This window comes from Tamandua tetradactyla, chromosome 1, assembly GCF_023851605.1.
Source record: "Tamandua tetradactyla isolate mTamTet1 chromosome 1, mTamTet1.pri, whole genome shotgun sequence".
NCBI lineage: Eukaryota > Metazoa > Chordata > Mammalia > Pilosa > Myrmecophagidae > Tamandua > Tamandua tetradactyla.
Window position 1 is genome coordinate 183,422,319 of NC_135327.1, and position 17,800 is coordinate 183,440,118.

At 35.7% G+C, this 17,800-nt stretch overlaps 1 protein-coding gene across 2 annotated transcripts in view; it reads right to left on the minus strand.

Moving 5' to 3' along the window:
* Positions 1-2,358: 2,358 nt before the first annotated feature.
* KDM7A (lysine demethylase 7A) overlaps positions 2,359-17,800 on the minus strand; it is a 109,843-nt gene continuing 94,401 nt past the window's right edge. For both annotated transcript variants that reach the window (XM_077147377.1, XM_077147410.1), the window contains exons 13-20: positions 17,413-17,537; positions 17,070-17,224; positions 15,669-15,766; positions 15,033-15,181; positions 14,692-14,900; positions 13,239-13,324; positions 9,581-9,854; positions 2,359-8,923 (exon numbers count right to left, since the gene is read on the minus strand). In XM_077147377.1, coding sequence (XP_077003492.1) covers positions 8,829-8,923; positions 9,581-9,854; positions 13,239-13,324; positions 14,692-14,900; positions 15,033-15,181; positions 15,669-15,766; positions 17,070-17,224; positions 17,413-17,537 — 1,191 coding nt within the window. In that variant the 3' untranslated portion in view covers positions 2,359-8,828. The remainder of the gene's footprint in view (positions 8,924-9,580; positions 9,855-13,238; positions 13,325-14,691; positions 14,901-15,032; positions 15,182-15,668; positions 15,767-17,069; positions 17,225-17,412; positions 17,538-17,800) is intronic.

Consider the following 17,800-nt stretch of genomic DNA (forward strand, 5'->3'; position numbering starts at 1 on the left):
CATTGTACCCTGTATTCATTTTTAAAGCTGAAAAAATAGAGACTCAATTTAGCAGAATTAAGTATCTTGCACAATGCCACTCAGACGTTAGACATCTTGAATCTTGTGGCCTCCAAAGTCCTGGCTCTAAAACTCTCAAGAATAAATCATAGAAGGAAGTGACCACAGTTTCATCCTTCCTTCTTTCTGCTAGCTGGGAGATCCAGTCATCTTGCATCATGAGGTAGAAGTATATGTCCAAGATGGCAGACTAGCCAGATAGAATGGAATCTGGGTTTGCAACAATTTTATGAACTAGTCTATCCATTCTAGAATGCTTATCTCCAGACTTCTATTTTGTTTATGCCACTCAGAGCTCTACATGATATACCACATTAAGGGTTTTGCTTTTCAATCCTAAGCACAATGGGGAACTCACTAAAGGTTTTTAGGCAGGGAAATGGCATGATCGGATTTGTGTTTTGAAAATATCTTGCCTGTAGCAGTGTGAAGATGCAGTAGATGGGATGGTATGAATAAGACAGTTGAGTGGAGATTAAGAGTCTAGCCTCCCAGCAGGTCACTGAGCTCTGGAGCAGCATAATAGGCCCTTGCAAAAGCCCCAGGAGACAACAGGAGCTGAGAGAACTGATAGAAACTAGACAGGAATCAGAGCCCAACATTGTCATGTGCTTTTCCATGAGATGCTAAGCTACGAGATAAAGCTCAGGGTTTTGCCCTGGAACAGCTAAGTCAGGACACACAGATGCCTAAAGAGAAAGCCACTGGAAATAGAAGCTAAAGGCAATGGAACCAGTGCCTTCCCATGTGGCAGACATGGGCCTTTCATTGGACTGGAAGCAAGGACCTCAGGCACTAGTCACATACCTTCCCAGCTGACAGAGAAATCCTGAATGCCATTCAGTCTTTCTCTGGAGTCAAGGTATCCTTCTCTGGACGCCTAGTTTGGACATTTTTAAGGCCTTTGAATTGTAAACTTGTAACTTAATAAATCCCCTTTACAAAAACCAATCCGTTACCGGTACATTGCATTCTAGCAGTCTTAGCAAACTAAAACAGGTTTCTTTCTCTAGAATGGCCTCTGTCCACTGCCTCCTTCCCAGGCTCCACTTCTGCCCTTTAAGTGCTGCTGCGCCAGTGTTCTTCCCTCCTTGATCCATTGCTTCTCTTACCTAGGAGGAAATTTTATCTGCACTCTTACCATCTGAGATCTCAGATCCCTCAAAAATGCTATGTCCAAAACTGAACTCATCTTTCTAACTGAACTTGCACTTACACCCTTAACATTCTCTCAGTTGATAGCAACACAACCACTAGTTTATCAGTTAATTGTGACTCCTTGTACTCCTTTGCCTTTTATATAGAATATTAGCTCCTGGAGGATTGGAACTTTGTTTTCTTCACTCCTGCAGCACCACTGCTGGCAGTGAAATGAATACATACATCTTATTGTGAAGTACTGTCAGATTACTTCCTAAACGTTTCTTGATTTCACCCACCTTTATCCCAACCAATTTTTTTTTCTACACCTAAGCTTTTGATATAGCTCCATATCTGGACTCCAGTTTTATTTATTTTCCTAGCTGTTGTCAGGGTAAGTTATGTAAAACAAAAATCTGACCTGTTAAAAATCATACAATGGTACATCATGTACAAGTTACTTTATTTAACAACTGCCAAGCACCTCAATGATCTAGTAATACCAAATGCTTATCACTCACCTATCCCTAACAGTCTCTTGCCTCTGCCTCTGGTCATAGCAGCAACTCTGCCTAACATATCCCATCATCCCCCAACACACATATTCCAAGAGTCCCTGATCCTTTCCCTTCTCAGGGACTTGAAGAAGGCCCCCACTTCAAGGGGCCCCCACTAGCTTCCTCCCACTCCCAAGTTAAATGTCCTTTTTTTTTATGCACCCATGATATCAGAAACAGTGTCTGTCTTGTTCAAGAATCTCTCTCTAACACCTGACACATAGATGTCACCCAAATATTTGTCAAATATGAACAACTACCCCTGCAGCTCTTTCACTCTATTACTATAACTACCTGTGTCTCTATTTCTATTCCCACTGGGCTGAGGTCCTGGAACATGAGTGCTCTTAAGCCCCTGTATCCATTTCCACATCTCAGCCTCATCATGCCAATCACCCTTCTGTGTTCTTTCCTCTCTTTCGGCAGGTACTTTTTCCCTTCCTCAAATCATTTCCCAGGGTTCAGCAAGTAGAAAAAGGGCACACAAATCAGAATTGTAGATATAATTCAGATTTTTTCTTCCAAAGACATTTTATACAACTTTCAACATGTATATGTTCAAAGAAAATGGTCAAAAAATACACTGAGTGCTAAAAAAATCAAAACAAAAGTAATACAATTTTAATTTCAATATTTTAAAATACAGAAATTGGAAAGTAAGAATACCCAATACAACTTTAAACAAGTCACTTGCTCCCCTCAATAATAACCAATGTAAGCTACATAAAGACTTACAAATTTAAAGTAAAACAAACAAAATAAATACTGTACACTTTCCCTGCCTGCAGGCAAAAGATGGGAAATACTGTTATGAATCGAAAAAAAAATGCTCTTAAAGCTTCAGCATCCCATTTCCCAGCCACACACCACTCCATTGTAACACAGTGCACTTTTGTATTAAAAGGGCACACATGTGCACACACATTGACTGCCTATACAAATAAACGAGACACTATTCCGCAGACACCCTAGGAAAGAAAAGATAACAGTCATCTTAGACCATGGGCATAAAAATCAGTAAGGAAAGTCAGTCAGGCTAGTAAAACATTGCTACAAAACTAGTAAATACCATAGCCAACAACTGTTCTCTTTTCAAATTTCACAGATTTAAAACCCCTAAAACCAATACTACCCCTTCCCATTGCCACCCTCCACCCCCTCCCCTGACAAAAAACCTGCTGAAGCACTGGTAAAGTTAGACATTTCACAGTAAATGTGAAAATGCATACATATAATCTTTTAAAATGAACCTTTCACCCTCTCTCCACAGCATGAAACTGTTATGGCTTAATTTATATTAAAAGTAGAAAAGTCTTTTCTGAAGGAAATACAGTTTGCAAAGATGCATATGCATTTCCTGATCAGTGCTATTTCATATCTAACAACTGCATGACTTGCTTTTGCAGTCAGAAGCTGTTTTTGGAATAATTGAGGTTATAGCTTTTGATTCAGTCTAACCATAAACTGTAAGGCCCTTAGTTTGGTTTAGGTTTCTTTTGCAAGATAAAATAACCTTGGGGTTCACTTAGCAAGTTACACCTCAGGTCCCTGACTATAATGTGGAAGTTATATGTATGTATTGCAAAAATAAAATATTACTTATGAATTTTAGAGGGAAGAAATGCTTTTAGGCAAGGAAATCAACGCCTCATTCTATATTACATTTAATGCTGGTAATTTTTACCAACCAAAATCTACCAAAGTAATATGAATATGTCTGGGTTATTTTATCCCTGCAAAATATTGTATGTTCCAGCAGTTATGATCATTGTTTTGGTGAAAAATCTTGGGGTAAAAACGCTGACATTTTGAAAAGGAAAGGCCAAAATAAAATGGAGTGGAGGAAAGTTTTACCTTTATGACTAAGTTCCATTTAGGACTGCTTTCTGAAATAAAGAATGAATGAATTCAGGATGTCACAGGTTTTTGCATAGGTAAACTACTTGGAGGTCAAAGGCTACGTGGTAGCCAGGGTTTATTAGTGAAATAGTGCAGAGCAGATAAGCATGTTGGAAGAATCACTGAATACAATTTCAAAAAGATTTTAACTAAAAAATTAAACGTTGCACTTGTTAAGACAAAGCCTCAGGGTAATTAATAGAAGGGGGCACCAAGAGCGTGAGAGAATCTAAGTGGTGGAATGCAGGTATTTCAAATGAGTATTATCTTCCTTTACCTGCTGAAGTGGAAAAAAAAATACTATAAAAGAATAAAACTACAGCCTATCAGAGTAAGCTAACTACTTTGGAAATAGGCATTTGCTTCTTAATGACCTTCATTTTAAATTTATTAATGCAAAGGAAATCAAATATTTGACTTATGGCATTTGCTGGCATGCCATTAACTGAAAAACAAATTAAGGGAAGGGTTTTAGTAAGGCTACAGTATTAAAATTATATTGAGTTCATGAGCAATACAGTGAGCTTATTAATTCTTCCCTTTCTTTCCAAATGGCTTCAAGGAGGCATATCAACACCATCCACCACAGGACAAGCAGAGGCTACAGAGTATCAAAGATCGGGGGGTGCTTTAAGAAGCAAGGTTATCAGACATCTAGTATCCACTGTGTGACTCCAGGGAAATCATTCTATTTAGGTTTTACTTGTCTACTTTATTTATTGTGACATTGCCTAGGCCAAAGATCTTATGCTCGACCTTCTCAAGATTGCTTTTTATTAAGTTCTAGGACTTCAGGAAATGACTGGTAATATTTAGCTTCTGAGAGCAACTATTTTAATATTTAATGAGAAAAATGAATTTTTGAAAAAATTTCAAATTTACCCTATTGAAGCCCTCATATCAAAGTGAAATGTTTTAAATGTTTACCTGCTACAATCATTACTTCTAACAGTAGTATACTCGGACATAATTATTCTAATCAGCTCTTTGGGGAATAGTCTTATCATAGACAGCATCTTGTGAAAAAAGCAGAATATTTTCTTTTGAAGATGTCCAGTTGAGTCTCCTTTCCTATTCTATTACACAACTGTGGTCTCTCTTTACCCAACAAGTCACTGTTACTCATGAATCCCATCTTTCTAATCACCTTATTTTTATTTTCTTCTACTTCCATAGGTAATTGCTAAATTTTATTCATTCCATGACTTGTTTCACTTTTATCTAGTGTCTGAAGAGTATGCCGAACCTGTGGGGTAGTGCTATCCTCATTTCTCTTTAAGAAAAACCTAAAACTATCTTTCAATTGCTTTAAATCATCTTAATGTACTTAAGGATAAGCATTCTCATTCTGTTATCCTAAACTATCTCACTTCTGCTTCTTTCACTTTAAGAACTGAATCTGATTTTAATCTAGCACCTTGTTAGAGATTCTTCAGATTTTTTAGGTAGCATGCTCTGGGTATATATTTGATATGAAGCAAAATCTATGAATAATGCAGTTTTAATTTTAAAATGTTTATAAAGGTACATTCATAAATAATCAGCTGTAACTTAAATGATAAATTCCCTGCAAATGTGAAGTGTTAATAGATAGAGGAATGCTTTTCTTTATATTTTTCTTAACTGATAATAGAAAGTACATTTTTATCCAAACTCACAAATGAGACAACAGAGACTCAAAAAGAACAACAGATGTACTCAAGGTCACATAGCTGATACATAAATGGCAGAACTTGCAAAAAAAAGTCCAGATCTTTTGCCCTCTTCCATACAGTAGAGTATGCCCCTCTACTGCCAATATTAAAATCCTAACTTTTGAAATGTTTCTTAAATATTTACAAATAATTCAGGTCTTTTTTCAATTTCTACTTCTATAGTAGTATACCTCACTACAGGGAAACTTGATTAGTGAACCTAATAACATCAGGCTGTCTTTTATGAATGGACCCTCTTTTGCTTAAGTTTCCTTAGAAGTGAAAATAATACTGCGTCTCTCTACCTTCAAGGGCAGAGACCTCAACAACATTGTATTTCCCCACAGAACTAAGTAACGCTGGGCACATAGTAGATGTTTGATAAATACCTGATCTCCTATGAATGGCGTTCATTAAAAAGGCAATAATAGGATTATTTAAAAATAGAGGAGTATTCAAGTTAAGTATTTAACTAGTGATAAAGATGAACTTGTTTCCTCTCTGGGTTTATAAGATGATTTCCATCAGAATTTCCAATTTTATAGGCTTTAAAAATTAACTGATGTTTAAGAAGTTCAATATATTTATAGTATACTGAACTATTATAAAATTGGAAACTTTGTATTGTTTACATCATTAATCAATACTGGAGAGCATAATGTGAGATTGTGAATTACAGTACAGTGGTTCCCACATTAAAGAAGTCACTTATTGGAAGATAGGATAATTATCTATTACTACTATTAAAACTACATTTGTTAAATCATGATTCTTAGTTTTACACATGTATATTTGCTTAGTAGTTGAATGCTATCACTGCTATCCTTCTATCTAAGTGTCTGTATGGTAGTAGTGCTTACAAATGAGACTGAGAGGAAGAAGAAAGGTTGTCTGTTACAGATGAGCCCAGATACTGGCTGCATTTACCTCAAAGTTCAGTCATTCCCATGAGGGATAAAGAAATGAATCATAGCCAGTGACTTTACAAGAGGTTCAACTGGGAAAGTCACTGGATCAGTGGCTGGATGTTCATTAATTCAGAAAATTAGGCATGTTTTCTGTTATAGTGGTTACATTACCTTTCTGAAAGTCTTTTAAATTAGCCAGTTAATGGGTTAAAACTGCCAAAAACAAATCCACAGTATCTTCACTTAAAAATTCCATATATTGCCTATTCAAAATCAGTATTCACTGGCCTTAGTATACAGAATAGATACTGGCCACAATTTTAATCCATAAAAGTAGATTAAATTTTATTTTAAGTTTTATGGGTAAAGAAAAAAGAATCAGGTAACTAAAAATACTTAGAGCTGTGAAAAGTATAAAGAAAAAAGCAAAAAAGGAAACCCAGATCATGATGCAACTAGAAAAGGAAATTATAGTTATTTCTTAAACCAAAACAAAAGCAAAAAACAATAGTGTGTACTGTAACATACAGTGTCTACAGAAAACCAAAACATCACAATAATATAGTTTGGGGGTGGTAGGAGAAAGAAATCAGTCAAATCCAAATTTTACATCATTGAGATAAAATGGCCAATCAAATGACTGACTATATACATTTCTTAACAAGTTTTGGCAGAGTGTAGACAGTGTTTAAGTATCATTTACAGACCTTTAGACTATCCATAATGATTCTTCTTCCTAACCCCCAGATAATTTTCAGGTTTGAGCCAAGTCACTTTGGCCCAGAAAGGTTAATTTATGAGTTATTTTTTACAATTATTGCATGAAATCTTGGAGTGGACCCAGAGTAAGAAATATTTCTTTGAAACATTTGAATGCAACCATGAAAGATGATGGTACAGATTTTCTTTCTTAGCTTTTCAAGTAATATTTAATATAGAAGGTAAAGTCCAGTTACCTTGCTGAGCAAAAAAGAAAAATCCATAGTATGGCCAGATTTCTTCTCCATAAAAATACATTTTATCCTATTTGCCTATATGATTTTTACTGAGCTTGTAAAATGCTTTACTGTCATAATTGGGACTGTCTGCACCCCACCCCCAGAAATTATTTTTATACCATGGGAATTAAAAAGGAAGACATAAGCTATTACAAGCAACAGAAAAATGGCGTTTTGTAAAAATTATGCATAAAGGAGATAAATGATTACCATAAAGTTCAACCAGATACTTAATATGCACTGGTTTAAGCTGGGATAGATGGAAGAAACTGTAAAAAGCACCCATTTTACTCCAAATTCATTATATCTTAAATAATTCAGTAGAAGGATAAGAAATAAAACACACACACACTCACACACACACACAATCTATTCCAACATGCTTGTTTCTATATAACTTAATATAGTATAATCCTATTATATTATGACTTATTATTATGCAGATTTGAATATACTAAGTCAAATAATATTTTTCAACAAATTACGTACACAGAATAAAAGCATCGTAAAATATAACCTATATGGCAGGTATCAGTCCTGTCCTCCAACACCAGCATTATAAAGAAGATCCACTGTAGTTACAAATGTATTTGAAAAACTACAAACATGACAATTTAACCAAACTTATAATACTTTTCCCAGAAGTAGGAAAAAGATATTAAAGCTTTTCTCTTTGGGACCCATATATGATCAGCAGAAATGAAAATGCAAGAAGCCTGGTTTTATATTTAGAAGGAAATCATAATGCCAAACAAAATGAGAAACGTGGGATCTTTTATGTAATTCTTACACATTGGCTATGAAAGTGTTTCCCTGCAAAGAGAAGTCTTGTTGGGTTGTCACAAAATGATGGAGTGCAGAGGGAAGGTGGGATATAAGGTAATCAACCTGGATAAAAGTATGCACCTTGGATATTAGCAAAAGCGAAGCTGATAGCTTATAAAAAGCACATGAAATATATAAAATAAAATGATTTTCATATACATCTTAATTTAAAATAATTAATGCATCAAATCCCTGTTTAAGACTTTAACCTGAATATCAAATTTAAGAGTCCAGACTAGTTACTGTTACTGTGGCTCTTCCCCACATGTAACACATACACTATCAAAAATAATTTAAAAACCTTCACATTCTTAAATCTAAATTAGTGAGATATTTCTCCAGAAATCTTCCAAATAAATAGTTTAAAAAAAGAATTTAAAAGCTGTTAACTTAAAAAAAAATCTGTTAAATAAATTACTGATAATTCTTTACCCTACCACTGAAAATAAATCAAGACACTACCAACAACAAAATGAAATTCAAGCCCTGACAAGAGACCCTTTACAGTTCAAGGTCTCTTTTTAAGGTTCTACCCTCCTTCTTTCTCTCCCCCACCAGGTCCAAAATGGTTATTGCTGAGTGGGTGTGGCACAGTGAAAATGCAGCATCAGGTTCATTTTGTTCTTCAGGCAGTGTTTTCTATAGTACATGCAAAACTGCTTCAGGAAGAGGGATAGCGGAAGCTCCAGGCTCCAGTACCCCCAAGACAAGTCCCCAAAGGGAAGAGTAGCTGCAACAGCAGCTACTTCACACAAAGAAACGTGCATGGCCATTTCTGTTCAACTTAAGGATCTTCCCAAGACGTTGTTTGGCTGTTGCCATTCCTTTTTTCGGACGTTTACCTATAAAACACCAAACAGTGCAAATCAGTAATGATTTTAAAAGCATACTTGAAAGAAAAAAGCATACTTGACAGAAAACACCAGGAAGACTCGGGTTTTAAAGGGAAAATTATTTAATAACCCTTTTAGGTATTCTGAATGGAAAATTAGACACTTCTGAAATTCTACAGCTTAAAATCTTTCCATCTCATTACAGTTGGGTTAACAGCCAAGACTTACAAAGTCCTCAATCAGTCTGATCTCAGCCTACCCCTTTGGCGTTAAGCACTTACCATATCTTACATGAAACTATACTTAAGTAACAAAATTGACTGTAATTTCATAAATATCCCATATACTGTTTCTCACCTTTGTACCTTGGGTTATGCTATCTCCTGTGCCTTCAATGCTGTCTATCCTGACATCTTCCCCAACTCTGTATGGCTAACACTTTGTTGTCCCTTTCAGGATCCACCTTCTGCTCAGAAAGCCATTCCTGATCCTCAGAGGTGAGTTAGCTATCCTTCTTTTTTGTTCCCATAGTAGCCTGGGCATAGTGCTATCCATAATGCATTAGATTGTGAACAACTTTCTGAGCACAGAGGCTATATCTAAACTGCCATTATTACCATTATGCACACTGAGGAATATGGTTAATCTATAAATGTGTAAAGTTACCTTTTGTGGCCTGATTGCTGATAGGTGGTGGATTTGATGCAGGTCTCTTGGTGGGGTGAAGGGGCACTGAAAAGGAAGTTTCACCAACTGGCCTTTCTGGGCTTTGACTGCCATTATTTATCTGACATTGCCCCGAAATCAAGCTTGAGTTCTGTGTATACTTTCCATTCTGAAGGCTTGAACCACCGCTGTCCACAAAATTTCTATTTTGTACCTTCTGACTTGCTTCTGATAAACCTTCCTTTTTGATGTACTTTTGGCCTCTACTTAGATCCTGAAGAAGAGGTAAGGAAATAAAGTTGAATTTCTATGGTTCGTTTAAGATAAGTGAGGTATTTAACTTCTCCATGCATGAGCAAAGTCGAGAGAGAGAAAAAATTGACTACCAAACTTTGTCTTTCTTAATATGTATTAGCCACAGAAGACTACCCCTTTATCATGGTCATCTAATATTTCAGAAAGATTCAACTCCTGAAGTGAAATCATAACTTCAGTCAAAAAAAAAAAACAATAAAGAGAAAGAGAAAACTATTTCACCATGTAGAGTGATCTGCTTACCATTCCATTCAGTGAGGTGAACATATACCATGGAGGGAATTCAAGATGAGAGAAGATGTGGACCTACCATTTTCTTAGAATGTCACAGTTCCTGTATATCACTCATGGTGTGATACACTATGTTTTTTTAGAACCTCACTTCTATAAGGTTTATTTCCACTGTACTTAAGTTGTTTGCTAAACAAACAAACAAAGAAACAAAAAAAACCCTAGACCCCAAGCCTCAAATCCAGTTTTTCTCTAAGGACAACTCCTCCTGCAGACTACTGGATGGAATATTAGAAAACCACCACAACAAAACTACCTATTGGTGGGTCTTGAAATCAACTGAGAAGTTTGTGACCGGCATTAAAAAGAGAAAGGAATAGACTAGATTTGAAAAGAATACATTTTAAGTAGGTGTGTGCTGGTTTGAAAGGATGTATGTTCCCTAGAAAAGCCATGTTTTAATCTAAATCCCATTTCACAAAGGCAGAATAATCCCTATTCAATACTGTATGTTTGAAACTGTAATCAGATCATCTCCCTGGAGATGTGATTTAATCAAGAGTGGTTAAACTGGATTAGATGACAACGTCTCCACCCATTTGGGTGGGTCTTGATTAGTTTTTGGAGTCCTATAAAAGAGGAAACATTTTGGAAAATGAAGAGATTCGGAGAGAGCAGAGAATGCTGCAGCACCACAAAGCAGAGAGTCCATGAGCCAGCGAGTTTTAGAGATGAAGAAGGAAAACGCCTCCCAGGGAGCTTCATGAAACCAGAAGCCAGGAGAGAAAGCTAGCAGATGATGCAGTGTTCGCCAGGTGCCCTTCCAGCTGAGAGAGAAGCCCTGACTGTGTTCGCCATGTGCCTTCTCATTTGAGAGAGAGAGAGACCTTGAACTTCTTTGGCCTTCTTGAATCAAAGGATCTTTCCCTGGATGCCTGTGACTGGACATTTCTATAGACTTGTTTAATTGGGACATTTTCTTGGCCTTAGAACTGTAAACTAGCAACTCATTAAATTCCCTTTTTTAAAAGCCATTCTGGTATATTGCATTCCGGCAGCTAGCAAACTAGAACAGATGTAACTGTTTCATGAAACTAGTTTTAATTATATATGTGTTGTGATACAAAACAAATCTCTTACTCTTGGTCATAATCATCTAAGCTTCAGAAACAATATTAAACACACTTGTTTCAAATTGTTCTTACAAATATTCTTCAGCATGAAGAAATAATTGTTATGACTTGGCGTGGCATTATAATAACTCTACAGATTATAAGCCAAAAGAAATTTGGTTTTCTCTAAGGTAATCTTGCTAATCATCTGTCTTCTACTTTATTTATTTTCAGTCAATCTTAAAAACAACAGCCAGGTCTAAATATTAGCTTACTTTTGGTACTGAATCCTATAACGGTAGTAACAGGTGATAAACTTTATGACCAGTTTCAGTGAAGTATTACAAAATCACACAATGAATAAGTGAAGCATTTCTTACTTGACCTCTGACTCTGGAGCAGATTCTTCTGCTCAAAGAACTTGCACTCACAAAGCATTGCCTTAAAAAAAATAACTTGGCTCTTTTGCTATTATAAAAGTAGTTGCTAAATATTTAGAAAATAGAAAATATAAATATCACTCAAAGAAAATAAAACCACCCACAATTTACGACTCAGAGATAATGATGTTAAACATTTAGGGGTATAGTCTATTAGTCGTTTCTGTCTATTTTACAAATATAACCACCTCCATGGGTTTTGGTCTATACCTCCAACTCAACCCAGGGCTCTGGAAAAGGCAAAACCTAGAGGCCTTTTCCACTGAGGTCTCAGTGGTATATAATGGCTTTTATTCACATGAAAATTTTCTTTACATTTTCTTAAGCTGCCTATTCCTCATTCTACCACCCTGCCAGAAAATATTTCTTTCCATACTGGAGAGAACTAGTATTTCTGCTTTTGCTGATTTACTTTCTTTCTTAAGTATGTTTGGGGTAGGAGAGGCTTAGGGGCCCCACTCTGCCACATTAGCATTTTCTGATTCTTTCTTTGGCTGCCATTTTCCAAGCTGTTCAGCAAAAGGTTGTATCCCTTTCCTTGTTTGGTGCTTCTGATAAACTTATGTTTTTTAAAAAGCTGTTTTTGGGGCGGGCCGCGGTGGCTCAGCGGGCAAAGTGCTTGCCTGCTATGCCGGAGGACCTCGGTTCGATTCCCGGCCCCAGCCCATGTAACAAAAAAAAACGGAGAAACAGAATACAATAAAACAAGAAAATGTTTAAAAAATGTTTCCCTTTCTTCCTTCCTTCCTTCCTTCTATCCTTCCTTCCTTCTCTCTGTCTTTCCTTTAAAAAAAAAAAAAAAAAAAAAAGCTGTTTTTGGTTCATTATGTTTGGTATAAGCATTAACATGCCGGGATTCTAAGACATGTATTTTCTTCTGTAAGAGCAGGGGTTATTAATTTGGAGCAAATGGATGATGGGCTTGGGGTAAAGAGATTATAAACCATGAGAAAATGTAAGCAAAAGTAAGTTAGTGTTTATGATGAACATTTTTTCTGGGAAGAGAATCCATAACTGTCATCAAATTCTTAAAGAAATTTAATACCCAAAACTATCCAAGACCCAATGTTAGAGACTTAAAAAGAGAGTCTCATGGTACCATTCTTCCTTTCATGTTCATTCTAACCAGATATAACCTATAGGTGTGGCTGTATCGTGATTTTTAACTACTTCCTTGAACAAACTATTCTTTTCCAGATCACATTCTATCCGTGAGCCTTGGAATCTCTAAAAATAGATAGTTCATCAAATGTGTATTTAAGGGGTGCATGGGAAGTTCAATGGTAGAATTCTTGTCTACCATGAGGGAGGCTCGAGTTTGATTCCAGGCCCATACACTTCAAAAAAAAAAAAACCCAACCAATGGTGTTGCAAAAATGGGATAATTACATGGAAAAGAATGAATTGTGACACCCACAACACAGAAAACAAAAGTGCACTTATAATTGCAATATTTTGCCTTACAGATCTGGTGGTTGATAACTAGTTGCATAAAAAAAAAGTAAAAACAAATTAATAACAATTCCAATCTCCTTTTAATGTTCCAAACCTTGAAAATACCTGAGGATTAAATCTGGAAATTGTATCAAACTGTTTAGTCCAGGACGAATTCCTCAAGTCTTGATCTCCAGTCTTGACTTGGTATCCTAAAGAGAAGTTTTAATTAAAGTATCTTCACACAAACTTGCTCTTGAAGGAAAAAGTTTGCCTAATACTCAAAATTGAAGGCAAGTTTACTTTACCATTTTATTTTAAAATAAATACATTAACTCTTTAGACATTTATTCATACATATCTTCATTATACTCCTTTTTCCCTCAAAAGCAAAAATAAAAGTCACCAGCTCACTACCAATGATGTTAACTTTTAAAATTCTCTCAAAGACTATCTTTACATGACAGGTTTGTATTAGATGCCAGAATATCTAGAGTCAATACTATGGCCATCTGCTGTAGATGTAAAACCAAACACAGCATACACTTTCTAAAACTCATATATATTACCATTCAGAATGAAGGTATATATTTGCCTGAATTTTGCAGCATTTCCGTAAAAGCTTTCTTTTCAAGGGACCAAAGAGATTATGGGAACAGTACAGAGGAAAGACAGATAAACCCAGATTTGAATTTGGGTTCTTCTACTACCAACGCAACTTCAGAAAAATTATTAACTTCTCCAAACATCAGTTTCCTCTTATACAATAAACAAAGGATCTGGAGGTCAGATGACCCTGGGTTCAAATTGCAATACCACTGAATAATACCTGTGTTAAGTGTGGGCAAGTTAACTTCACTAGGTCTTATTTGCTTTACCTGTAAAATGGGATTGATATCACCTATACCATAGTGCTAGTTCAAGGATAACTGAAATGCATGTCAAGTTCCTGGTCTATATTACACTTAATTAAGTGGGAACAAAAACTATTGTTACAATACACATTTTTAATGTTGTGCCCTCTTCTCCTTCCTCCTCCTGACTTTTATGGAAACAAAAAATTTCCCTAAAGGCACAGGCAAGAAAACACTATGTAGTATCATTGCCATTGCCATTGATTCTGCTCTTTCCAAATAGTTTCCTTTCAAGTAAGAAAGAAGATATCTTCAAACAGAAAAACAGTTCAACACTTATTTTCCCTTTTCATAAAAGGAAAAAAGGTTGGTTGCTAAAGCTTAGCAGACCATTTAAGGTACCAAATATTCCTTTCACTCCAATTGGCTTAACTACTGGTAAAAGGGAAATAATACTGACTGTCTTGCAGTAGAAATGGTAGAATTATGCCAGTGAACACAATTCTCAATCCCAGGTAATTTACATTTTCAGTTCTTATACTTGCATCCTTATATGACTTGTCAGCATTATGCATTTTTGTTAGCCAATATTCTTTACACTATTTCCAGCTAAACATGTGCAATGAGCAGTCTTTATTCATAATCACTAACCTAAACTAGGATTATAGAGCTATTAAATTGGGTCATATGTTGATTTTTAGAGACTGATAATTGATGTTTCTTACCACATTCCACTGGTTTATCATAGCGACACAACTGTCTTTCCTCATGGTTACTGCTGAGGCAACCGCTGGGATCCTGAACCGAGTTTCTTTCAACATTGCAGTCTGTGCTGTGAATTTGCCTTTGTAAACATGTGGAATAGTGCAACCCTGCCATAGACAGCATGCCCTGAATAGCTTCTTCCTCTGTACTCGTCGAGGTAGGACATTCTCTAAAGAGCACATAATAAAAAACAAGAGCCTATTTTTTTCTGATAAAACTTTTGATAAAATTTGAAACTAAAAAAAATGTTTTCACATTATTCATCACAACGCAATATGACTACTACTATCAGCAAGCCTACCTTTTAATTGGAATTTCACTTCTAGATGGCTTCTGGCTCTTTTGAAGGAAGCTCCTCATCACAATAGATTCCTCCTTAAAGTTTGATGTTATTTCTTGTTTCTTTTCGTCACCTGAACTTTCAGACTCTTCAGTGGTAAAATTATTTTTCTGAGATAATAAAGAATTAGGCAGAAGCAAAGCTGCATAAGACATCTGACTATATCTGTACAAACCAACAAAAAGACTTTATCCATTTAGGAAAAGTTGACACTTAATTATCATGGATTCATTTTATATTTCATATTAACAAATGAAAATCTGAGTAACTATAGTAATATAAAACCTTAATAAAAATACACAGTAAAGATTTTCTGTAAGGCAAAATGAAGTATAACCTATGGGAAATACAAGAATAGTATAAGCAGAACAGTCTCTCCTTCCATCCCCTTTAAAACCAAACAAAAACTGTATTTATCAATTATAGTCATAATGGTACGTATATATAATTACGACTGCGGTGAAAAGACTCTGTGACACAAAAATCAAAGAAATCAAGCTTTTAGAAAAGCTGTCATTTACTTTAATCCTGGGTCAAGATGAATGGGTGGTCATCTTTCCATGAAATAATGTAAAAGTCAGAGGGCTTCAGGCTTACCAGTGCAGTACAATCAGGCCCAGAATCTTCTGAATCAGAAATATCAGAATATTCTGATGATTTATTCCTGAGTTCTGACTTCACACTTGTAAAAAACCCTGAAAAAGAGGGGAGAGGACAAGAGAAAAGGAAAAAGTCACTCAAATTTTATGAATAAGATGATCACTAAAGTAAAGCTTTTTATTATGTCTCCATCCTACCACCCTGTCCTTCTTTTTCACTGCTTTCATCTCTCCACTTCTTTCCCCCTCCCAAGGTCTTTCTCCCTAATTGACCAAGACATTTTAAAGATATTTGTTGTATTTGTTGAATACAACTAAATTTCCTCATTTGGATGGGCTGACTGTTATATATTTCTTTCCAGGAAAAAAAACTCCAAAACTAAAGTTAGCTGCAAGATGTTTTTCACTTTTCCTTTTGGGTTAGTGCCTTCAATAAAACACAAGTAGATACTTCTCCTAAACCTAGAAAGTATCCAAATAGATAGTGAATTCAGCAAGCTTGCACTCTGGGCTTGAACACTGCCGTTTTCTTCCATGCAGCACTGGCTACAGAGCAACTGTTTGGTAAATACCCATTGATTAAGCTGCCTTTTCCCTGGCATATGAGCAAAGGCAGAGTAACCAACTACAGCAATACCAAATTTACTTGGAATTAGCACTAACTCGTGTATTTAACATGGGATAAATAAACGTTAGTTATCTAAAGCATTTAGTTGTCAAATACCAACATTTTAATTTTAATTACTTTTTAAAAATAGAAGGGTATAGGTAGGCTTTGCAAAACTGGAGAAATTAAGACTATTTAAAGAAGACCTCAAGAAAAAGGAATTGCTCTTTCGTCACACTGATGATAAACAATTAAAAACCAAGTAGAGGCATTCCTATCAAGAGGCCAAAACAAACAAACAAACAAAAACCAAACCACTAATAGCTCAGATCCACCAGTTATTTATATATGTAATATCTATATTATATATATATAGATATATAAAATCTTCTAATTCTGAAATGATAAATACTTCAGCTAAAATTATATATGAATTAGCAAAGTATAATAAATCACAACTTTTATTATTATTTGGAGTAGAACCCCATGAAATGAGTGAGCATCCAGGTGACTTTTTTAAAGCCTCTGTCACTGGATGATGGTAGCCCTAACCCCACCTACATGCTCATCATTAAAACACGTTCACCGAGCAGTGCTTCACTTGGCATTCATACTCAGTATTTCCCTGATGGATGATCTAGTAAACACTTCAGATTTTTCAAAAGAGTATTAGAGACATAAAAAATTTGAATCCTACTTACAAACTTCAGAACATTAAAATTAGCAAACTGTTGTTCATACTATCATAGTAGCAATGAACAGACCTTTAAATGAGCATTAAAACAAACGTACTGTTAAGCGGTTTTTGAGAGTGTTCATTCTCCATTCCCTCTATTCCTGAACTGTCTTCTATCTTCATTTTTGCCTTTTTTGTCCTTCTCTTATCCTCTTCATTTTCACTATCTGCTGTATAAAGACTCTGATCAGTGAAGGGCTGTCTTTCATCTCTGTGGCATAAGGAAAACAGTCAAGTTGGAAAACAGTACAAGACTATGAAGCCAAACAATATCAGACTGTCCTTTAATTTATATATTTGCATATTTAGTCAGCTGTGGAGTAGTAAGAACTAGGGATTAAGTGAACAAAGGGAATCTACTGAACATTAATCTATGATACTCAGATCTACTTTACATACTTAATTATTCTTCCATTTGTCAGCAGTAATCGTAGATCATTATCTTTTGCTCTCCATTCAGGTACTGTGGAAGATGGCTGGAGATGTTTGTTGAATTTTCCATTCAGTTTTGAGCTCAAGATGTCCTTAAAGTATAAAAGCAGAACTTACTTAACCGCCACATTCAAACATGCCTGCCTGACCACAGGAATACAGTGTATCTGTCCTTCTCCACCTTTCCTGCCATGAACCTCGAGGGTTTCAAAACCCAAAGCGTGGCTATGGTTCATCTTTCTGCAGGGCCATTAACAGTGAAACACACTCCATAAAGTAGAATATAAAATTTGCATATAATGAATTCAAAGAAATTTCTTTCTTGCAGAAGACTGAAAAGCTGGACAAGCAATGC